We start from the raw sequence: 19,105 nt of genomic DNA on the forward strand, positions 1-19,105 counted from the left end.
AAAACATAAAACCTTCAAGTGAAACAAAGAATTGATTGCTTTTGCTCTGGGTGGGTGGACTTATGGGAGAAATCTGGCACTAAGAGGTTAGGAGAAAATTGATTCTCCCATTCTCTATAATTTCCCAAATAAAACACTTTAAAAAGTTGGGGTTTTCTTTTTTGTTTGTTTTTTAAAATAACATCAAACAAGAAGAACAAGTGTCTCTGTTTCTGAAAAGTCAAGTTTTCATTAGTCACTGATATTTAGGATTTCTTACCTTTCATACTGAATAAATTAAGAAAAAGAAATAAAGAGCCACATTTTACAGAAGTGTTTTCATTACAGTTTAGATGTGGTTAGAGCTTAACCATAACTCAAAAGCACATGCAGTCAAAAATGGCAAACGCTTTTTTGCTCTTTTGATCGTTAGTATAGAAAACTAAGAAGGATGTCATATAGAAATAGTCTAAAATGAGAACTAGTGAACTGAAATCACCAAGCATTGGAATAAAATATTATTTTTAACAGTTCTCCTTAGCTCAAAATGAAAATTTGGATGCTGGAGAGAAACATATGCCAAAAGAAGGCCCCTGGCTGTACTTCTCAGCTTTACCAATAATAGACCATATTTTTTAAAGCTTTACCTACCTAATATATATATTCTGTTTTCACACCACAGCCACTTCAGATCTTCCATCAGTTGCCACACAACATAAACTGAAGCAAACCAACAACCAATCATTAAAGCCCAAAAGGTGCTATACTGTGTGTGGAAGAAAATAAATGACACAGTTTTGGGTTCATTCACTCTCATAAAAATAGAAATAAACAAATAAACCCTTTGTATTCAAAACTTCTATATCAAACTGCACTGAAGTCAACTCAAGATACTCTTCTTGTGTCTTGTTAAAGGTCTGATCCACGCACCAGCAGCTTCGATGTCACCTGGGAGCTTGCTGGGATGCAGACTCTCAGGCCCGCTTAGACTCCTGAATCAGAGTCTGCATTTCAACAGGACCCCTGGGTGACTTGCATGTACATTACAGTTGGAGAAGCACTGTTCTAAAGAATAAATTTATCTCAAAATAATGCTGGTGTTGCAAGCTTTCATCATAGTAACTACAACATGAGCATCATGAACTAATATATATGTATCCTCAACTAAGTGCAGGGCATTCTTTTATTGAAGGTGTTTTGGGGGAACTAATAATGATGAAGAAATCCCCAGATGTAGCAATGCTGTTATTCAAGGCCCCAATGGTTCAGGCATCATGACATTCCTCAGCTGAGCCAAGAGAAATTTGCACTCAGCATAGAATAAGCCCCCATCACTCATAAGAAAAACGTATTATCTAGAAAATAAAAGGGTCTCAAAAAAAGTATCGCCAAAACTTAATACTTGGGCTTCCCTGGTGGCGCAGTGGTTGAGAATCCGCCTGCCGATGCATGGGACACGGGTTTGTGCCCCGGTCCGGGAAGATCCCACGAGCGGCTGGGCCCATGAGCCATGGCCACTGAGCCTGTGTGTCCGGAGGCTGTGCTCCGCAACGGGAGAGGCCACAACAGTGAGAGGCCCGCGTACCACACACACACACACAAAAAAAAATAATAATAATACTTAAGCCTACACATAGTAAAAAATAAAAATGGAATCTCTTAGAAAAGATACAATTTAAGCCATTTTATACAATGTAGAAATACAGTTTGAATTAAGAACTTTCAGAATAAACATGAATTAATTTAAATCAATTTTTCATGTTTATGAGATCATGATTTCCATTTTTTATTCATTTGTACATGGTATACCTACCTTAGGAATGAACTTTTTCACCAGCAACAGGACAAAGACTAATGTCATTAGAATACCTAGCATAGTCCCCGAAGAGTAAAAGAAAATAGGGCTCCTGTCAAGACAAGAAGATAAAAGCCATTTAAATGCCAAGTCGCTCTTTCAGTATTAGAAACATGTTTAACCTGACAGTAGTCATAAAGATTACTAAGAAGAAAAACTCAGATGGCAGCTTTAATTACATCCTATACTCTTAAAAAATGAAATCTCTACTTGAAATTTATGATAAATAGCTTGCCACTAACTCGCAACAGAATGTCTGAGTTATCTTCTATGTTTAGAATCTGGTCCAATAATAATTACTGGAGCACCTATCACATAGCAGGCACTTGTCTGAGAACTTAACATGCTCTCACAACAGTCCTGTGAAACAGCTATCCATGTCTAAATTTTACATGGGAGGAAACTAAGGTGCCAAGAAATTAAAGTCTTTCCCAAGTCAGTATCTGCCAGTTGGAAGATTCAGGCCTGCAGCCCAGCTCCTGTGAGTCCAAGCTTTACTCTTCAGGCTATGTAAGCAACATCCAATTTATTAAGACCATGGAGGACATGAAACATACTCTCTTAAGCCATAAGGAAAAACTTGAAAATAATGTCCAGAATAGCAAGTTAAGAAGTAAAATATTATTGGAAAGAAACTCCTTTATCATGAGAGAAGTAATAAGAAAAAAAGTATCAGGATAATATGTTAAATTCAACCTTTTGTATCAGAGCCACAAATCTAGGAGGTGGTGCAAATGTAAGAGAGAGGAAGGCAACCAGCATCAGAAAACCTGAGTATAAATTTCAGCCCTGGAAAGACTACTCATGTAATGACGGATGTCGGTTTTCTCATTTATAAAATAAGAACAATAGTCCAGAGCTTACAGAGTTGTTAAGAGAATCAAATCAATTAAAATAATGTATAGGGGCTTCCCTGGTGGTACAGTGGTTAAGAATCCGCCTGCCAATGCAGGGCACACGGGTTCGAGCCCTGGTCTGGGAAGATCCCACATGCCACGGAGCAACTAAGCCTGTGCGCCATAACTGCTGAGCCTGCACTCTAGAGCCCGTGAGCCACAACTACCGAAGCCCGTGTGCCTCAACTACTGAAGCCTGCCCGCCTGGAGCCTGTGCTCTGCAACAAGAGAAGCCACTGCAATAAGAAGCCCTAGCACTGCAACGAAGAGTAGCCCCCGCTCGCTGCAACTAGAGAAGGCCTGCGCACAGCAACAAAAGATCCAACACAGCCAAAAAATTAATTAATTAATTAAAATAAAATAAATCTATTTTTTAAAATGTATATTGATACGTAATACAAAGTAATGCATGTGAAAGTACTCTGTAACCAGTACATATCATACTATACAAACAAATGTTACTGGTTTTAAAACCTTTCAAACACTGTCTTCAGACCAACTGTTTGCAAAATCTAAAGCAAGACCTACAAACTAGTGTGGAAATATTCAGCACAGGGTCAAAAATGTCCTACTCTTTCTGATTCATAAATTTAAGAAAGTAAAAATGAATACTTACCGACTCAAGGTCTCTGCATAAAAGAAGAGGAAAATGCCCGCCACAAACACAAGGAAGAGTTTGAAATCCACAACTGGAGCAAAAAAGACACAGACACACAACAAACAAAGATTTTGTGTCAATGTAGTGTTGGTGAAAAAAAGTCAGTTTACTGAAATGTCACACCAGAAAAACTGATTCCAGAAATCAAGTATAATAAAAACAGACTTACTGTTTCGATTCACGCTTACTGTATAGATAAATATCTTCCTGGCAGGCTTCACAGAGAAGCACACAGTCGCCCCGTATGGATTGATGGTTATGGTTATATCATTAGATTCCTTTGGTGTCCAAAAGTTATGAATCACACATTTGATAATAGATAGAAGGGTTTCTGGATACTGGCAATTATATCTTTCTGTGATATATACAATACTGAGCAGGCCTGAACTGGTAATTTTCACCTACAAAACAAGAACAAACAAATTCACAAACACAGAAGTTAAAACTTCTTATAAACTGCTTAAAATCATGAGAAAAGGAGTAAAGAGAGCCCAAGACTGGTTGAGTAAAGAATGCTCAGAGATACTTGGCAATGTTCTGATCCCAGGGACAGACCCAGAGATCTGTGTTTAGTCAACACACACTGGAGCACAGGCACTTTTTATTTTTTATTTTTATATTTTTTATTTTTTTTGTGGTATGCGGGCCTCTCACTGTTGTGGCCTCTCCCGTTGCGGGGCACAGGCTCCGGATGCACAGGCCCAGCGGCCATGGCTCAGGGGCCCAGCTGCTCCGCGGCATGTGGGATCTTCCCGGACCGGGGCACGAACCCGTATCCCCTGCATCGGCAGGCGGATTCTCAACCACTGCGCCACCAGGGAAGCCCCCACAGGCACTTTTTAAAGTGTATGTTTCTTCCCCTGAGTTGCAGATGATGGAATTCCCTCTTCCAGCAGGTTATTGTGGCCGAGGGACATGTGGAAATGGATGAGATAGAAGATAATAGGTAGCAAACTATTTGGTTATAAACCTAATAAGAATAGGGTTTATATATCCACCACTTCCACTGTGATTGAGAAAAAGCATTTCTATCTTACAGATCAGCTGAGCATATGTGATTCAGGCTTCTCTCACCATGCCCACTGAAGAAGGATCAGAACCTAACCCCAGGTCCTACTCAAGTCTCAAAGCAAAGAATCAACCACAATACTGAGCAGATGATGACAGCCCAGGGATCATTAAAGGACAGCTCTGCTGCTGCCTTTGTCCCTCTCTATTTCTCTTCTTCGTCCAAGGATACGGCGAGCCTGAAAAGGGGAGCGAGAGCACCAGCTCTGAATCTCAGGCCTCAGGTGAAATCACCCATTATCTGTCTACCTACTCCCCGATTCTCTTGGATTTTAGCTCCCGGCTCTCTGCTGCTCTCTCTCCAATACTACTTCCTGTCATGTCTCTGGGATTAAATATACACAAGATACACACAAAACTTCCAATATCCTGTCCTCTTGGTTCCTTGAACTCCTCCCCTCTTATGTGCCACCCACTTACCTCAGCTAATCATGCCTGCAGCCACACCCTGATCTTGTCAGTCCCAAACTGCAGCTCCCAATACAGGCTGCATGAAATGCACCCCACTAGCTGACCACCACCTCCTATCTTTCCAGCGTGCCCCCCTTAACACCCCGACCCCGGCAAGCACTAACCCCAGCAGGGAGCAAGCACCTTTCCCCTGCTCCTCACCCTTGATGTCCTCAGCCCCTTCTTTTCCAGCTAAGTTCCATGATCAATCATTCACAAGCATTCCCTTATATGTACCCTTAACTTGTTTGTACCCCTCGTGCCTTGTCACGCTCACTTGCAAAATCCAACCCTCCACCTATTCCACTTTTGCATCTGCACCACCGATCATGCTGGAGAAACCCGCAGTGCTCTCACTTCAAACCCTTGACTGTGAACCTGAAGTAGGACCGGAAGGCTGCTGGCAATCATACCACACATTCCTATCCAGTCACTCACTCTTCCACTCTCTTCAACGATGACCTCACTGCTTCTCCTTCCTCAATACCCCAATGACTCCTCCCTGCCTCACTTCTGGCTGGTGATCCTTCCTACTTCACTGAGAACAGAAGGAATCGGAAGAGAACCGGGAGGGCTCTTATCCCCATATCCCCCCACCTGTCAGCATCTGCAGGTACATGCTCTGCTTCTGGCCTGTGCATTTCTGGAGGAAATTTCTGCCACAGAGGAGATTTACACGCTCCATTCTAAAGGCAAGCCCCCAACCTGTGCACTGGATCCGATCCACCTTTGCTACTCAAGGACATCCCACCAGTACTTCTTCCTGCTCTACTAGACCATTCCTATCAGCTTACAAACATGCTGGCATTCTTCCCACTTAAAGAAAAACACAAAAAACCCTTTTATTGACTCCATTTTCCCCTTCAGCTACCACCCCCTTTCCTCGCTTCCCACTGCAATAAAATTCTTTTTAAAAGTTGCCAATACTTGCAAGCCTCCGGTTCCTCTCCCCTGTTTCTCTCTTTAGCCACTTCAGTCAGGCTTTCATTTCCAATAGGCTGCCCCTGACAAGGTCATCAGTGGCCTCCATGTTGCTAAACCGAATGGTCAACTCACTCTCAGTCATTCTGTCTGATCCATCTACAGAGTCTGGCGCTGCTGATCACTCCCTCCTCCCTGTCGTACTTCCTGGGGCTCCCTGGGCACCTCTTTCACTTGTTGCCCTTTCTCTCTCTCCTCTGCTGGCCCCTTCCTCCTCTCAGACCTCTTAATATCTGACTGACCCAGGCTCAGTCGCTGGTCCTCTCCTCTTCTCTGTCTAAACTCACTCCTTAGTCCCATGGCTTTAAGCACCATCTATAAATATGCATCACCACTTACTTTTGTAAAAAGAAACACAGGAAAGATATACCAGAAACTAACAAGACTGAGTACCTACATGGGTTGGGTGGGAAGGGATGAGGGGGAGTGACACTTCTCTGAGAACACCTTTGTGTAGCTTTGACTTTTTGAGCCATATTAATATTGTACATACTAAAAAATAATGATAATAAAATCAACCAGGATAAGGAAAAACTCTGAAATGGAAACAAATAAAAACAAGTGTATTTCAAATGAATAGTACAACCATATTGAAGGGGGATGGGTGGGAATGAATTAACCCAAGTAACTTTTCAGCACAGTATTTAGACTGTGACCCCTCAAACTAAAGATAAAACACACTGTAAACGAATACTGAGCTCTGGTTACTAGGTTGTTTTTTTTTTTCACAACGGTATGGCTTAGCAACTCTGAAATCACTCTAGGATTAGGCATACAAATCAATACATTGATGAAAATGGGAACCAGGTTTCTCACAATCAGAGAAGTGAGTTATAGATATGGAAAGGAGAAAGACTAGAGTGAACCCAGTGGTGTTGGAGAGATCAGAATTCATGGTTTTTGAAGACAGATAGACAGGAAGAAAGAAGAAAGAAAGGAAGGAAGAAACAGTCATGAGTATAGGTGTGTATATACACATATGATAATGATATCTGGTAGTAATGAACACACCTGACACTGAATGCTCCTTGGAAAATGTATGCCTCCAAAGCTGCGTCTAAGACATTATAGGATAAGCTTGGGAACATCTTGTTTGCCAGAAGGTAAAGAAGTACTCAAATAATGATAGGTACAAGTTAAAGAACATAAGAGCTAGTTTGAAGGGGCTCCTACTGGCCAAATCTAGGACAATTTGAATAACAAAACAAATAATAAAAGTAAGGAATTGTAGTCCAGCAAATGGCAATCCATGAAACTATATGGATATAAATAAACTGGGGAGGTAAAGCTCTTTCTTATAGAAGAATGCCAATGAATGTAGAAGGAATAATGGAATTAGAAAATCACCGTTTGATAAACATCGTGATGATAATTGATTTAGGTAAGCATCATCAACAGATAATAAAACTAGGGGGTAAAAGTTTGATGAGGAATAAAATATATACATAGTCTCAAATTATCCCCTCAAAACAGTCATTCATTACAGAGGTGAAAATAGTTATTTTACAGTGGTAAAACTGTAAACTGACAGATACCACCTTAACCAAGAGACCAAAGTGGTGTATATCATCAGTAACAGTACAAAGCGACATCAAGTGCCTATTGATATGATGATGTCCTAGCACTTCCCTCAGCCGGAACACTCTTCCCTCAGATACCCTGTTGGGTAACTCACATCACTGAGATCTTACTCATGTGTCACCTTTTCAATGAGAACGACCCTGACCACTCTTTTTAATACTGCAACTTGCCTCCACCCCCCTCATTCCACTTATCTTACTCTACATTTTCTTTTTTTATAGCATTTACTAGTTTTATAATTTTCTTCTCTTTTGCATTTATGGCTAACCCCACCCTACCCCCTACCCCCATTCCCAAGAGTGTAAACATCACAGGAGCGGGGATCTATTTTGTTCACTGATGGATCCTAAGAGCCTAGAAGAATTCCTGGCACTTAGTAGGTGCTTAATAAATATTCATTAAATGCTGAAGGAAGGAAAGTGCTAGGCTATTAAGAGTAACTACTAACTATCGGGCTTCCCTGGTGGCCCAGTGGTTGAGAGTCCGCCTGCCAATGCAGGGGACACAGGTTTGTGCCACGGTCCGGGAAGATCCCACATGCCGCGGAGCGGCTGGGCCCGTGAGCCATGGCCACTGACCCTGCGCGTCTGGAGCCTGTGCTCCACAACGGGAGAGGCCACAACGGTGAGAGGCCCGCGTACCACAAAAAAAAAAAAGAGTAACTACTATCTTGACTACAGCTGGGATCAGAGGTAACTTCAGGATTTCTATAGAGAAGGGTCTGAGATAGCAATTATTTTGGAAAGTAGGCAAGAGGGTATTGTCTTGAGCCATGTCCGAACAGCAACACACTGCACTCAGATAGTATATCTACTTGGAGTGGTTGGAGAGGGGCTGATGAAGCGTATGGAGGTTAATTCCCCTCCCATAGCCCCCCCTGAACTACTGTGTGTAACCCCCCAGGCAGCTTTCATACTGATACACAGCTCTATGTCATACAAAAGCTACTTCTACTCTTGAAATAGTATGTTTTAACTCCCTGTTCCTAAGACATAATTTGAAAGTAGGCTCTTACCTGCACAGTTGACCATATATACTTCCATTTCACTTGGGACTTTTGATTGTAGCAGTAACAGTCTGACTGAGACGTTTTAACTAAATCCATTTCCTTCAAAGCTTTACATCTTGGAACTGAGAAACGGAAAAGAGAATATATTTCCTAAATATGTAATTGCCCAGAATCTTATCTTCTTTCTTTTTTATTCACAGAGTTAATGACAGCTGTTTTTGTAGTCTATGGCCAGTAAATTCTTCAACGTGGTAATTATAGTTCTTCAGTCTTTCCAATCTAGCAGGAGGCAGACAAAAAAATTACTGTCCAGTACCAATACTCTTATGACAGACGGGGGGACTGTAAGAGCACGGAGAACAGGCACTTCTTCAATCCTGAAGTAGAGGGCAAGGATTGAGGGAGGCTTCCCAGAAAGGAGGAAACGTGCGTGCAGTACTGAAGCACAGTCAGAGGCAACGAGACAGAAGTCAGGGGGTGGGGTGACAAACGTGTACAGAACCATGGAGATGAGGGAAATCATGGAATTGCTTCGGCCATTCACGAGGACGGAGTGTAGGGAATACACAGGACATTTCAACACCTGCAGCTAGAGAGCTAGGTGGTTTCTATTACACTGAGGAGTGTGGACTTCCCGCAGAAAGCAGAGCATTGAAGGATTTTAGGTAAGTGCCAGAGTCTCAGCAAGACACGGTTGACATTCCAAAGGGTTTAACTGAGAAGAGTTCAGTGAAGATGTAGGCAGGGTTAAGGCATTACCAACAAGGAACCGTGAAGTTTCCAGGCACCAACAAGAGCAGAAAGCCTTCAACATCCCTAGGCCTGAAATGGCAAAGGGAGGACCCGTTGTTACTGGAGCCAAGAGGACAGTAGTCTAAGGGAATGCAAACCCTGCCAGAACTTCAGGGGGAGCTCTCTCCTGCCCTCCTGTCGGTGCTTCTCATCTGCCAAACCCAATTGGAAGCCAGAGGGCAAAGAAGCCCACAGAGGCCAGCTGCCAGGAACCGAGCAGGGGAGAGCAAGGCACAGAATGGATCTGTGCAAACGGAGAACACAGTCGTGTCTTAGAAAGAGCATCCTGTAAGCCACGCAAAGGGAAGAAGACTGAAAGCAGAAGAACTGTGGAGGCTCCCGAAGCAGTCTAAACAAGAAACAAACTAAGTAGGCAGGAGAAACAACAGATGTAAGAGCACCTAAGAAGTAGAATCAACAGACTCAGAGATTCAGAAATGACCTGATGGTTCTGGTGAGTGGGATAAGGAATACTAGAGAAGAAGTAAAAAAAGGGGAGGAGTTCAATTTTAGAAGTACTGAGTCTTGGTTGGTGGGGCTAGGTGAAGATGGATAGGTCTATAGCACAGAAGTTTGGCTGGAGACAGATGTAGTACATACATATGTGTGTGTGTTCTGTGTAATACACAAAAAATATTTTATATATAGTATGTAATATATAATACAATATAACACAGTGTAACAGAGAGAGAGAGAAGACAGGTGCTGCATTACAGATGGTAAATGTAGTAAATGCCACAAGAAAATTATGAAGTAATGGGGTTCATTTTTTTCTGAGGCTGCTGCTATATTTGAATTTAAAATGAAGTGAGATGAAAGTCACAGATGCTTCTGGACCCAGGATAGGGTATCACCACTACGTCTGTCAAATAAGAAACAGCAACAGGGAATGTTTACGTGCACATCGAGAAACGGGCCTTATGCCCAAACCCCCACTCCTCTAAGGAGAGTGTGATCAGCTGTTTCTCCAGAAAAGCCTGAAATGAAGCTATAACAACCTGCTACACCAAAGTTGGGGAAGGATCGGGTAACCAACCAGTAATAACAAGTCGACAATTACATCCATTTAGGGAATAACACTAAGTAAGTCCAGATAGGTCCTGGTCCTGCCTAGAAACACCTTAGCATTAAGCTGGAGACAACTGAAGAAACAGACACTGTGAATGCCTATCACCTCTGAAAATACAACTGCATAAAAGTCAAGGTTCTCAGGTGGCTGCACAAAGCAGGGAAGTTACACGAGGATCCAGTACCCTCCACTGTGATGCTGTGAAACCATTTAATCTTTACTCTTAACATTGTGATGCATATGTTTTTAAATATACCAAGAAATTTGCAGAGTTTGAGAGTCTGAAATGCAAATATAAGAATCCAGGTTAAGAGGCAGATCTCAAAAAGGCATGAGAAGGAAGCTCTAGAGGCTCTCTTTTAAATATAGGATACAAAAATTAAAAATGCATTCTTTCATGGTCTGTTTATACACAAGGGCAAAAAGGAGAATGCAGAACAGTGTTCACAACACACACAAAGCGACAGATGCTGAGGAGTCTTCTTGGGTATATCTGAGACACAAATGACTCCTGGCCACGGGTTGCCCAGGGGACAGGGCCCTCCCAGGACCCCAAGGGGCTGCAGCTGGCCATATGAAAGATGCGTGTCCAAGGAGGCAGTGAGGATCCTGGAAGACCCTGAGCGACTGCGATGATAACACACCACGCATGTTAAAAGCCCTCAGCTAGTGAGCCGCAGGGGCGGCTCCGGACTCGCCTTCTGGTATCCCATGTTCTGCCTTCCACGGTCCCCCGTGGGCTCTCTAAGCAGGAACAGGGTGAAATCGGGCGGCTGGAGTTGAGAACCTTATGCTGGGAGTCCCCAGTGGAAGAGGGGATTCTTACCTATCGTCGGAAAGGGAGCACACTCTGGGGCTGGGGTCAGGTGAAGAGCGTGAGGTCTATGGTCTGCAGACCCCAGCAGCCCAGACCATCATGAGAGCGTTAACTGCAGCCTGTTCTTTCTTCAGGGTTACTCCTCACACCATACGTGTGCTCACTAGGGGCTTTTCTTGTGGTCTTTCCAGGGTCCCTCCGTGCATCCCCTCTCCTGGAGAGAGTTCCACCACTTCAAGGGCTGAGTCAATTCCCCTAAGTACACGAACTACCCTCTTGTTAGTGGTCTGAGGAAAAACCCTTTGGAGCCTGAGCTTTGCAAACAAACGCTGCCTTCCAGTGAGTTTTTTTTTTTTTTTTTTTTTTTCCATTTTGGTCCTAAGACTGTCTCCTAAATCATTTGATATCTGTAACTCTTCAGGTAAGAGCAAGATGACGCAATTTGGGTAGAGTGCAATAGCTTGAATTTAGGAGTAAATGCTTCTCTGCTGTCCAGGCCGCAGTTTTCTTGCACTTGGGTTACTACTACGGACTTCTAGCTGGTCTGCTTCCAGAATCGCCCCTACGATGCTCCCCTACAACCTATTCTCGAATCAGTACAAGGACCTTTTAGAAACATAACCAGAACACAGCATTTACCTGCTCAAAACCCTCCAATGACTTCTCATCACACCCGTAAGAAAACCCACCCTCCTTTCCTAGGACCTGGGTACCCTCTGACCTTTCCTCCTGCTTAGCCTCTCCAGCCACACCAAGCGTCCTGTCCTCAGGATGCCAAGCCGCCCCTGCCTCAACCTTTCCTACATGCTGTTTCCTCCACCTGCAACCGGCTTTCCCCAGATCTCGGCAGAGCTTGCTCCTTCTCATAGATAACGTATGGAGTCGCTCAAAATTCACCTTCTCAGGAAGGCCTTCTCTGATCCCACTGTCTAAAATGGCACACTCCAACCCCTTTCACCCACTTTCTTCTTACTCTGCTTTATTCTCCTCATATTATATATGTATTTTTTAGTTTATACTCTCTTTCCATGAAGTTAGGGACATGGCATGTTCATTACTGTATCCGTAGCATTTACCTGTTTCGGTACGCGGGCCTCTCACTGTTGTGGCCTCTCCCACTGCGGAGCACAGGCTCCGGACGCGCAGGCTCAGCGGCCATGGCTCCCGGGCCCAGCCGCTCCGCGGCATGTGGGATCTTCCCGGACCGGGGCACGAACCCGCGTCCCCTGCATCGGCAGGCGGACTCTCAACCACTGCGCCACCAGGGAAGCCCCGTAGCGTTTAAATATTTGTCTTTCATTTGTGTGTGGTAATTCGAGAGGACTGGTAGGTTATTTGGGCATGCACAGCCGACCCAGTGAAAGCCTGGCCAATCTTTATAAGAGGCTGGCCGGTGCCAGCACTGTGAAAGGGGGTGCACTCGGCTCTTCCCCTTGAAGCAACCTAATGCTGGACACCTGTCCATTGCCATCCCACCCACAGAACCTGCAGGCTACACCTCCTCCTTACCCTACCCCATCATCAATGTACTTGTAACTAGAGGGTGGAGAGCTATAACCCTTAATATCCCTTGGGCTGAGAACCCTCTTCTTTCTCCTCACCAGGGAGAAGAGGTCAGAGAGAAGCAAGAGGTTGCAATCAGTGTGTTTTTGTTGTACTCTGTATGGTACATCAGCGTACTCTGTGTAAAGACCTCCCAGTTAGGAGAAAAGAACTTGCTCTGATTTCACCTTGGTCTTCAACCAGATTAAGGAAAGTACAGATAGGGGTATGTTGCCCTGATTCTTCACACTTATAGAAACACTACTAAAAGCATGTTGCAAACGGCGTCTCCCCTGGAATTCTCCAGAGCGGCCTCTGGCTTTTGAGGTGAAACTGATGTTGAATTCACACAATACATGAGACATTATAGACAAGGTGTCAGCACTTCATGGTGCCCTCTGGCTGCCCTCATTGTTATCACCTGTCTCCTGAGGTGAATGCATCTCAATCAACCCACACAAGAATTCCTAATTATCTAAGCAAGTAGAAACTCACAGCCACAAGAAACCACAACCCTAGCTCGAAGCGAGTTCATGTGAATCTTAAGCCATGGGCAACCAGCATAAGACAGTGACTTTGACAATCAAGATTCTTATCACAGCTGGCCTACTGCCTTCCTAGAGGGAACCAGATCTTTCAATCTCAGATTGTTTATAAACGTTGTCTTTCCTGGGCCCCTCCTCCCTTCAGTAATCTTCTAGAGACATTTCATTATTCAGTTTCTACTGCCTCTATCTCTGTCTGCAGGCAGGAAACAGAAATTATAGCCAGCTTGACTGCTTGGCTGAACTCTACCACCTGTTCCAGCCCTGACACCGAGGGCTGTGATGCTGCTGGCAGGTCTGCAGGTGTCATTTATTCATGCAGTCTTAGTCTTTGCCGGTTCATTCAGCTAGGATTGGAACCTCCTGGTATCAGATCCAGGCAAATCCAAATATACCACAATATCAACAACATCCCCTCACAAGGCAATCCAGAAAACAAAAGGGAATTTCTAGGGCTTCATAAAAATGTAATAATAATCATTCATTTGGTGAGACGAGAACACCTGCCTAGGGAGACACTGCTTCCCCCTGGAGCTGAAATATGTCTCCTCCCCAGAGGGTGCTCTCATAACCTAGGCATTCACTTCCTCAAGCCTGATTCAGGTCAGGAGAGGGGTCTGCAAGTGTGGGCTATCCCAACTCTGCCTCATTTCCCCAGTACTTAGGAGTATAAGCAGGACCAACCCCGAATGCCATGCTTATTACGGCTACCCCAGCAAGGCCACGGACCGAGCACGGCCCTCCTTAACTACCTGTAGTCCTTGGCAGGCTCTTTTGAACCTTTCAGTAAACCTGACTCCTGGAGAACAGTGTATTTCTGGACAGTTGTGCCCAAACTGCTATGACAAAATGCAATTCTTTACATTACCAAAGGATTTGAGTCAGGGTTACCTTTACCAGTGAAATCCCTTGGTTCATTTAAAATACCACTCAATTTGAAAATATTCAATTAATCCAATGTTAGGACTACATATTATATATAAAAAAAGAAACAACCACACATCAGTTGCTTTAACTGATAAATTAACTTTAAAATTACTCTTTTGTACTACTTTTCTCATTTATGTTTTCCTAAATGTGTGTATATATATATATGTATATATATATATATAATTAAGTTAAAGAGTTTAGTCATAAACTAAATTACCTTTTATTTTAAGGTAAAAATATTCAGTCAAAACTTCAGAAAAGGGCAAGCAGTACTTAAACCTACTTATGGAATATGCTAAAAATAAAAAGCACATACACTCCTCTAATCTAACAGATCTTAAACAATCTCCAACATAAAAATATTTCAGCAATGTTCCTTCTGAAAATTTAACCTTACAGGGCCCTTATGGGAAAAAATATCTTCAGATGAAATTATAACTGAATAATAAAATCACTTATTAGACTGACACTTTCTCCATCTGGCCTATGTAACTGCTTTTCTCTTGGGATAAGGAAAGGGAGGGAGAATAGTTAAAACAAAAAGCAACAAACCTTAACTCCTGAGAGTTCAAAGGGAGGAAGGACTTTTCTTGGTATTATTTTGTAAAATTCAAATTCAAAGTAATTAGCATGTAGTATCAAAGTTACAAAGGAACTTCTCTATTAACCCCAGTTGTTGTTCTTCTAACCTGGCTTGAATATGAATCTTGATTTTCATTTCTCCAAGAATGTGCATAGAGAATGAAACTGTAACTATCACATGCTAATGCACATTCAGGCCTGATTTTAACTTCAAGTATTGATTTTCTTCTCCATAGATGAATTCGAAAGCTGTGGTTTCAAATGGCCTATTGCTATGGTTCATTCCTGGGCATGAACTTCATCTCAGGACATCACATGGTTTCTAGGGACCTCACAAACTATGGGTGACTCTTGGCTTCAAGTTTCCTTTCCTCTCAGCCCAACAACTGTCCACCTCTCCTGTATCAACTGCCTCTGACCCTCCTCCAAATAGGGAGCCAGAAAGCTGGCTTCAGTCTGGATGTTCTCCATTCCATGGAAGGGTGTGTGTGTGTGTTGAAGACAGAAATTTAGAACAGGAAATATCATTTAATCCAAGCATCTCACATTATAGTTGGGCCCTAGTTTTTGAAAAGGAAGTACCAGCTGTTTGATTTCAGGGTTCCCCATAAAACTGCAGACTTTTAGAGCAGCAATGGGTCTCAGACCCAGTCTAGTCCAGAGGTGTCACTGGCACACCACAGTATCCAGGATGCTTCAAAGTCTCAGTTGTGAAGCCCACCTGGAAGGGCAAGTGTTGCTATAAGGCTACAGAAGTTGCCATTTCTCTTAGCTCTGGAGTAGAATTTTATCAACTCAGTGGGCATCCTGCATGTCTCAGGCAGAACAGAAGCATTTAAATATGATTTGATTAACAAAATAAAGAAGTTGACATTGTTAACACTAAATCTGGTAACATAAAAACCTGAACAACAATGGGTTCATTGAGGCAAATAAAAGGTAAGGAAATTATTGGAGAACATTCAGTAACAGAACATCTTCATCTTTACTGATGAGAAAACTATAGCCCATAAAGATTACGTGCCTGGACCAATGTAATTCTGCAAGTGGGTGGCTGAATGTAATGACCGAACTAAAGAAATCAAGGTTCTGGATGCTGGTCCAAGGCTACTTACAATTTTCTGGCTGCTGCCATGCTAGGAAACCCTCCTTCTTAGACAGATCTGTGATTTATTTTTTCATCAGTATATACTGGTTACCTCTCCTACTACCAAGCCTTTGTTCCCTCTTTTGTAAAATGGGTATATAAATGGTACCTACCCCATAGGGCTACTATGAGTATTAAATAATGCAGTTAAAGCACTTTTAACACTGCCTAGCACATAGTAAATACTCAACAAATGTCCATTCAATGAAAACTGGTATAGAAGAGTCCCCCAAGGCGTACCTCACTGCAAGATACAGAGGAGTTGGTAGCTCCAGCTCAATCTGATAACTGCCTTTATCCTCAGACAAACAATCCTGATTTTATTGGAGGCGAGCATTTATGCCCAGCTAAAAGCCCACACTTGATTGCCTCCCTTGCAACCAAAGGGGGGCAATAAGATGAAGTTAGTGGACAGTGATTCCAGGAAATCTTTTAAAAATAGTGAAAACAGTGAAAAAGAAAAGTTAAGCTCATAGCAAATTAGTAGCAGTTGTGGAGTTAGAACTCCTGCCTTGCCCCACTCCAGACAGCCCATAACAACACTATGAACAGCTACCATTTCTTGTTTCCTTTGTACCAGGCACACGTTAAACATCACAGTAATCCTGTGAAATATTATGATCCGTGACTCACTCAAGGTCACAGAGCTAGTAAGGGCAGGGGAATTTCAGTCCAATTATAAAGCCAAATCTTTTACCTTCTCTAGTCTTGAGTCCAAAGTTTTAGCTAGATAAATAATATTTTCAACCTAAGTTGATGTATACAAATGCCGTGTGTTGAAAGTCGGGAGACTAAGATCATCTGTACAATGACTATCTGTGTGTCCTTGGACTAATCAAAACTTCTCTGGGCTTCGGTTGCTTCTGTAAAACGAGGGAACTGGGCCAGAATGAACTCTGCAGTTGCTTCTAATCCTAAAATTATAGTGTCCCAGTGCCAGCAGAGACCAGGGAAGCCCAAGCAGGCGGTAAGGGAGGCCGCGTCCGCGGAGGGAGCCTGAAACCAGGCAGAGAAACAGCTCCCCGCGCCCCGTCGCCCGGGGAAGGGAGAGCTTGGTCCATCACCGCGGAGCCGGGCGAGACGGGGAGAGGGGGCGAGGAGGGGGGGTTAGGGAGCGGGGGAGCCGATGAGCGTGCGCGCGCCCGCCCGCCGCCCGTGCCCGTGGTTACCTGACAACGCCGCCTCGTTCTCCTGGCCGCGCACCGCGCCCGCCGGCAGCACTGCCAGCGGCGGCAGCCAGAGAAGCAGCCAGCACGTCCCCAGGGGCGACCGCATCCCGCCAGGCGGTCAGCTACGCGCGGCCCAGCGGCGGGACTAGCCCTGGGGGGCCCGCTTGGCCGAGAGTAGCGGAAATGGCGCGGACCTCAGAAGGAGACCAAGGGCCGGTGCGGCCCGCGCGCTGGAAAGCGGAGGTCCCGCCCCCCGCGCAGGAAGAATCGGGCCGCCGCCGCCCCCCGGCTCGCGCCCTGTCCCGCCCCTCCCGCCTCCTAGGCCCTCCGGGCTCCGCCCCGTCTCACCCTGGAGGGTGTGGGGAGGAGGAGACCTTTCTTCTGAGAATTGTGCCTAAAACTGCCCTGACCCGTCGCTGTGGGGCTCTAGGGCTCAGTTGTCAGAGCTTCTGAGAGTCATACCCCAGGAAGGCGAAGGCCCTTCAGCAACCCTCTTATTTAGAAATAAAAATCAGTTTATTTTTCCTTTTTGTTTGTAACAATAACAGATTGGCAATTTGGTTGCTTATATAGCATTGACTTTTCACATTTCGGTATAAAGAGCATGTAAAACGTTCCCTCACCAATATATCCCTTCAAATTAACGTGTGTGTGTGTGTGTGTGTGTGTGTGTGTGTGTGTGTGTGTGTGTGTTTAAAAAGATGTAGAGAACAGGCTGGTGGTTGCCAGGGTGGGGGGAGGTGGGAACTGGGTGAAGGTGGTCAAAAGGTGCAAACTTCTGCTAATTATACGATAAATAAGTTCTGGGGATGTAATGGTGACTAAAGTTAACACTGTAACGAATATTTGAAAATTGCTAAGAGTTGATCTTAAAAGTTCTCGTCATTAAAAAAATGTGTAACTGTGAGGAAATGGATGTTAAATAAATTATATGTTCGATATATACATATATCAAATCATTGGGTTGTATCCCTAAAACAAATACAGTGTTATATGTCAATCATATCTCAATAAACCTGGAAAAATATCTTGAGTGGTTTTACTATTGATAATGAGTATAGAGCTTGTAGTCTTACACTATTATACTGTACTTTTTTTTTTTTTTTTTTTTTTAAGGCCCAGACCCTCCTCAGGCCTTGGAAACCCGTTAATGTGATTCAATATTTCCTACTAAACACTCGGTAGAAAAAAGGTCATTTCCTCTTTTCTAATTTTGGGCTTCTGCTAAGGTACTTCAGAGTAGCCAGTTGTAATAGAAATCATCCTCTAAAAATAGCTTAGCCTCATATTCCCCAAAGGTCTGAGTAAAACTCACTAGACTTTCCCTGGCTTCAAAGTTAGGTTTAACCAACTGCCTTCAAATCCCTGGTGCCATGTGCACACCCATATATGGCTTTTCGAAAGTTCAGAAATCTCCTTGTAAAGGACTCCTGGGGAGGATGATTTTCACAGATAAACTATTATTACTTGAACTCCTACCTTGTCTGACCCTGCAGACTATCTCCAGAGAAATAGCAGAGACCCTGACCCCACTTGCCTCTTGCCCAACTTTTTTTTCCCTAACCATATTCATTTTGATTTAGTTTAATTTTGAATGGCACTACGAAACGTGGCTAAAAGAAACAGGCATATTCTTTTTTTTAACAGGTATATTCTTGAACGACAAGTGTTTTCCTACAGCTGTATCAGGTAGAGGAATAAAAGGACAGAAAGTAGTGTATTAAATTAATATTTAAAGTGCTATTCCTGTAGCATATGCTTAATAAATATCTTTAGCTTCTTAGTAAAGAAGCTAACTCAAAATACCACATTTCTCTTTATAGGATAGCAATAATTTTTTTTTCCAGAGATAACAGACTCTTAGGAGGTGATAATTTTGTCATTGGGGCACCATGATGAAATCTGACCTAACCTCCCCAAACCTCTCATATGAAAACCTCTCATATAAAAATAGATAAGCTTTGTGGTGACAATGCGATGAGAGGAAGAGAAAAAAGACACCAAAGAACCGTGGAGAAAGAAATACAAGAAGACA

The 19,105-nt window shown here is 43.4% G+C and overlaps 1 protein-coding gene across 6 annotated transcripts in view; it reads right to left on the minus strand.

Moving 5' to 3' along the window:
• NEMP2 (nuclear envelope integral membrane protein 2) overlaps positions 1 to 17,318 on the minus strand; it is a 31,973-nt gene extending 14,655 nt beyond the window's left edge. For all 6 annotated transcript variants that reach the window (XR_010839154.1, XR_010839153.1, XR_009334100.2 and 3 more), the window contains exons 1-6: positions 17,071 to 17,318; positions 8,484 to 8,599; positions 3,558 to 3,789; positions 3,347 to 3,419; positions 1,793 to 1,886; positions 631 to 745 (exon numbers count right to left, since the gene is read on the minus strand). Coding sequence is in view for 3 of the 6 variants with exons in the window: in XM_059054666.2 (XP_058910649.1) it covers positions 631 to 745; positions 1,793 to 1,886; positions 3,347 to 3,419; positions 3,558 to 3,789; positions 8,484 to 8,599; positions 17,071 to 17,176 (736 nt within the window). In the remaining 3 variants the exon portion in view is untranslated. The remainder of the gene's footprint in view (positions 1 to 630; positions 746 to 1,792; positions 1,887 to 3,346; positions 3,420 to 3,557; positions 3,790 to 8,483; positions 8,600 to 17,070) is intronic.
• Positions 17,319 to 19,105: the final 1,787 nt, after the last annotated feature.

The sequence above is a fragment of the Kogia breviceps genome, chromosome 2 (genome assembly GCF_026419965.1).
Source record: "Kogia breviceps isolate mKogBre1 chromosome 2, mKogBre1 haplotype 1, whole genome shotgun sequence".
Lineage (NCBI taxonomy): Eukaryota > Metazoa > Chordata > Mammalia > Artiodactyla > Physeteridae > Kogia > Kogia breviceps.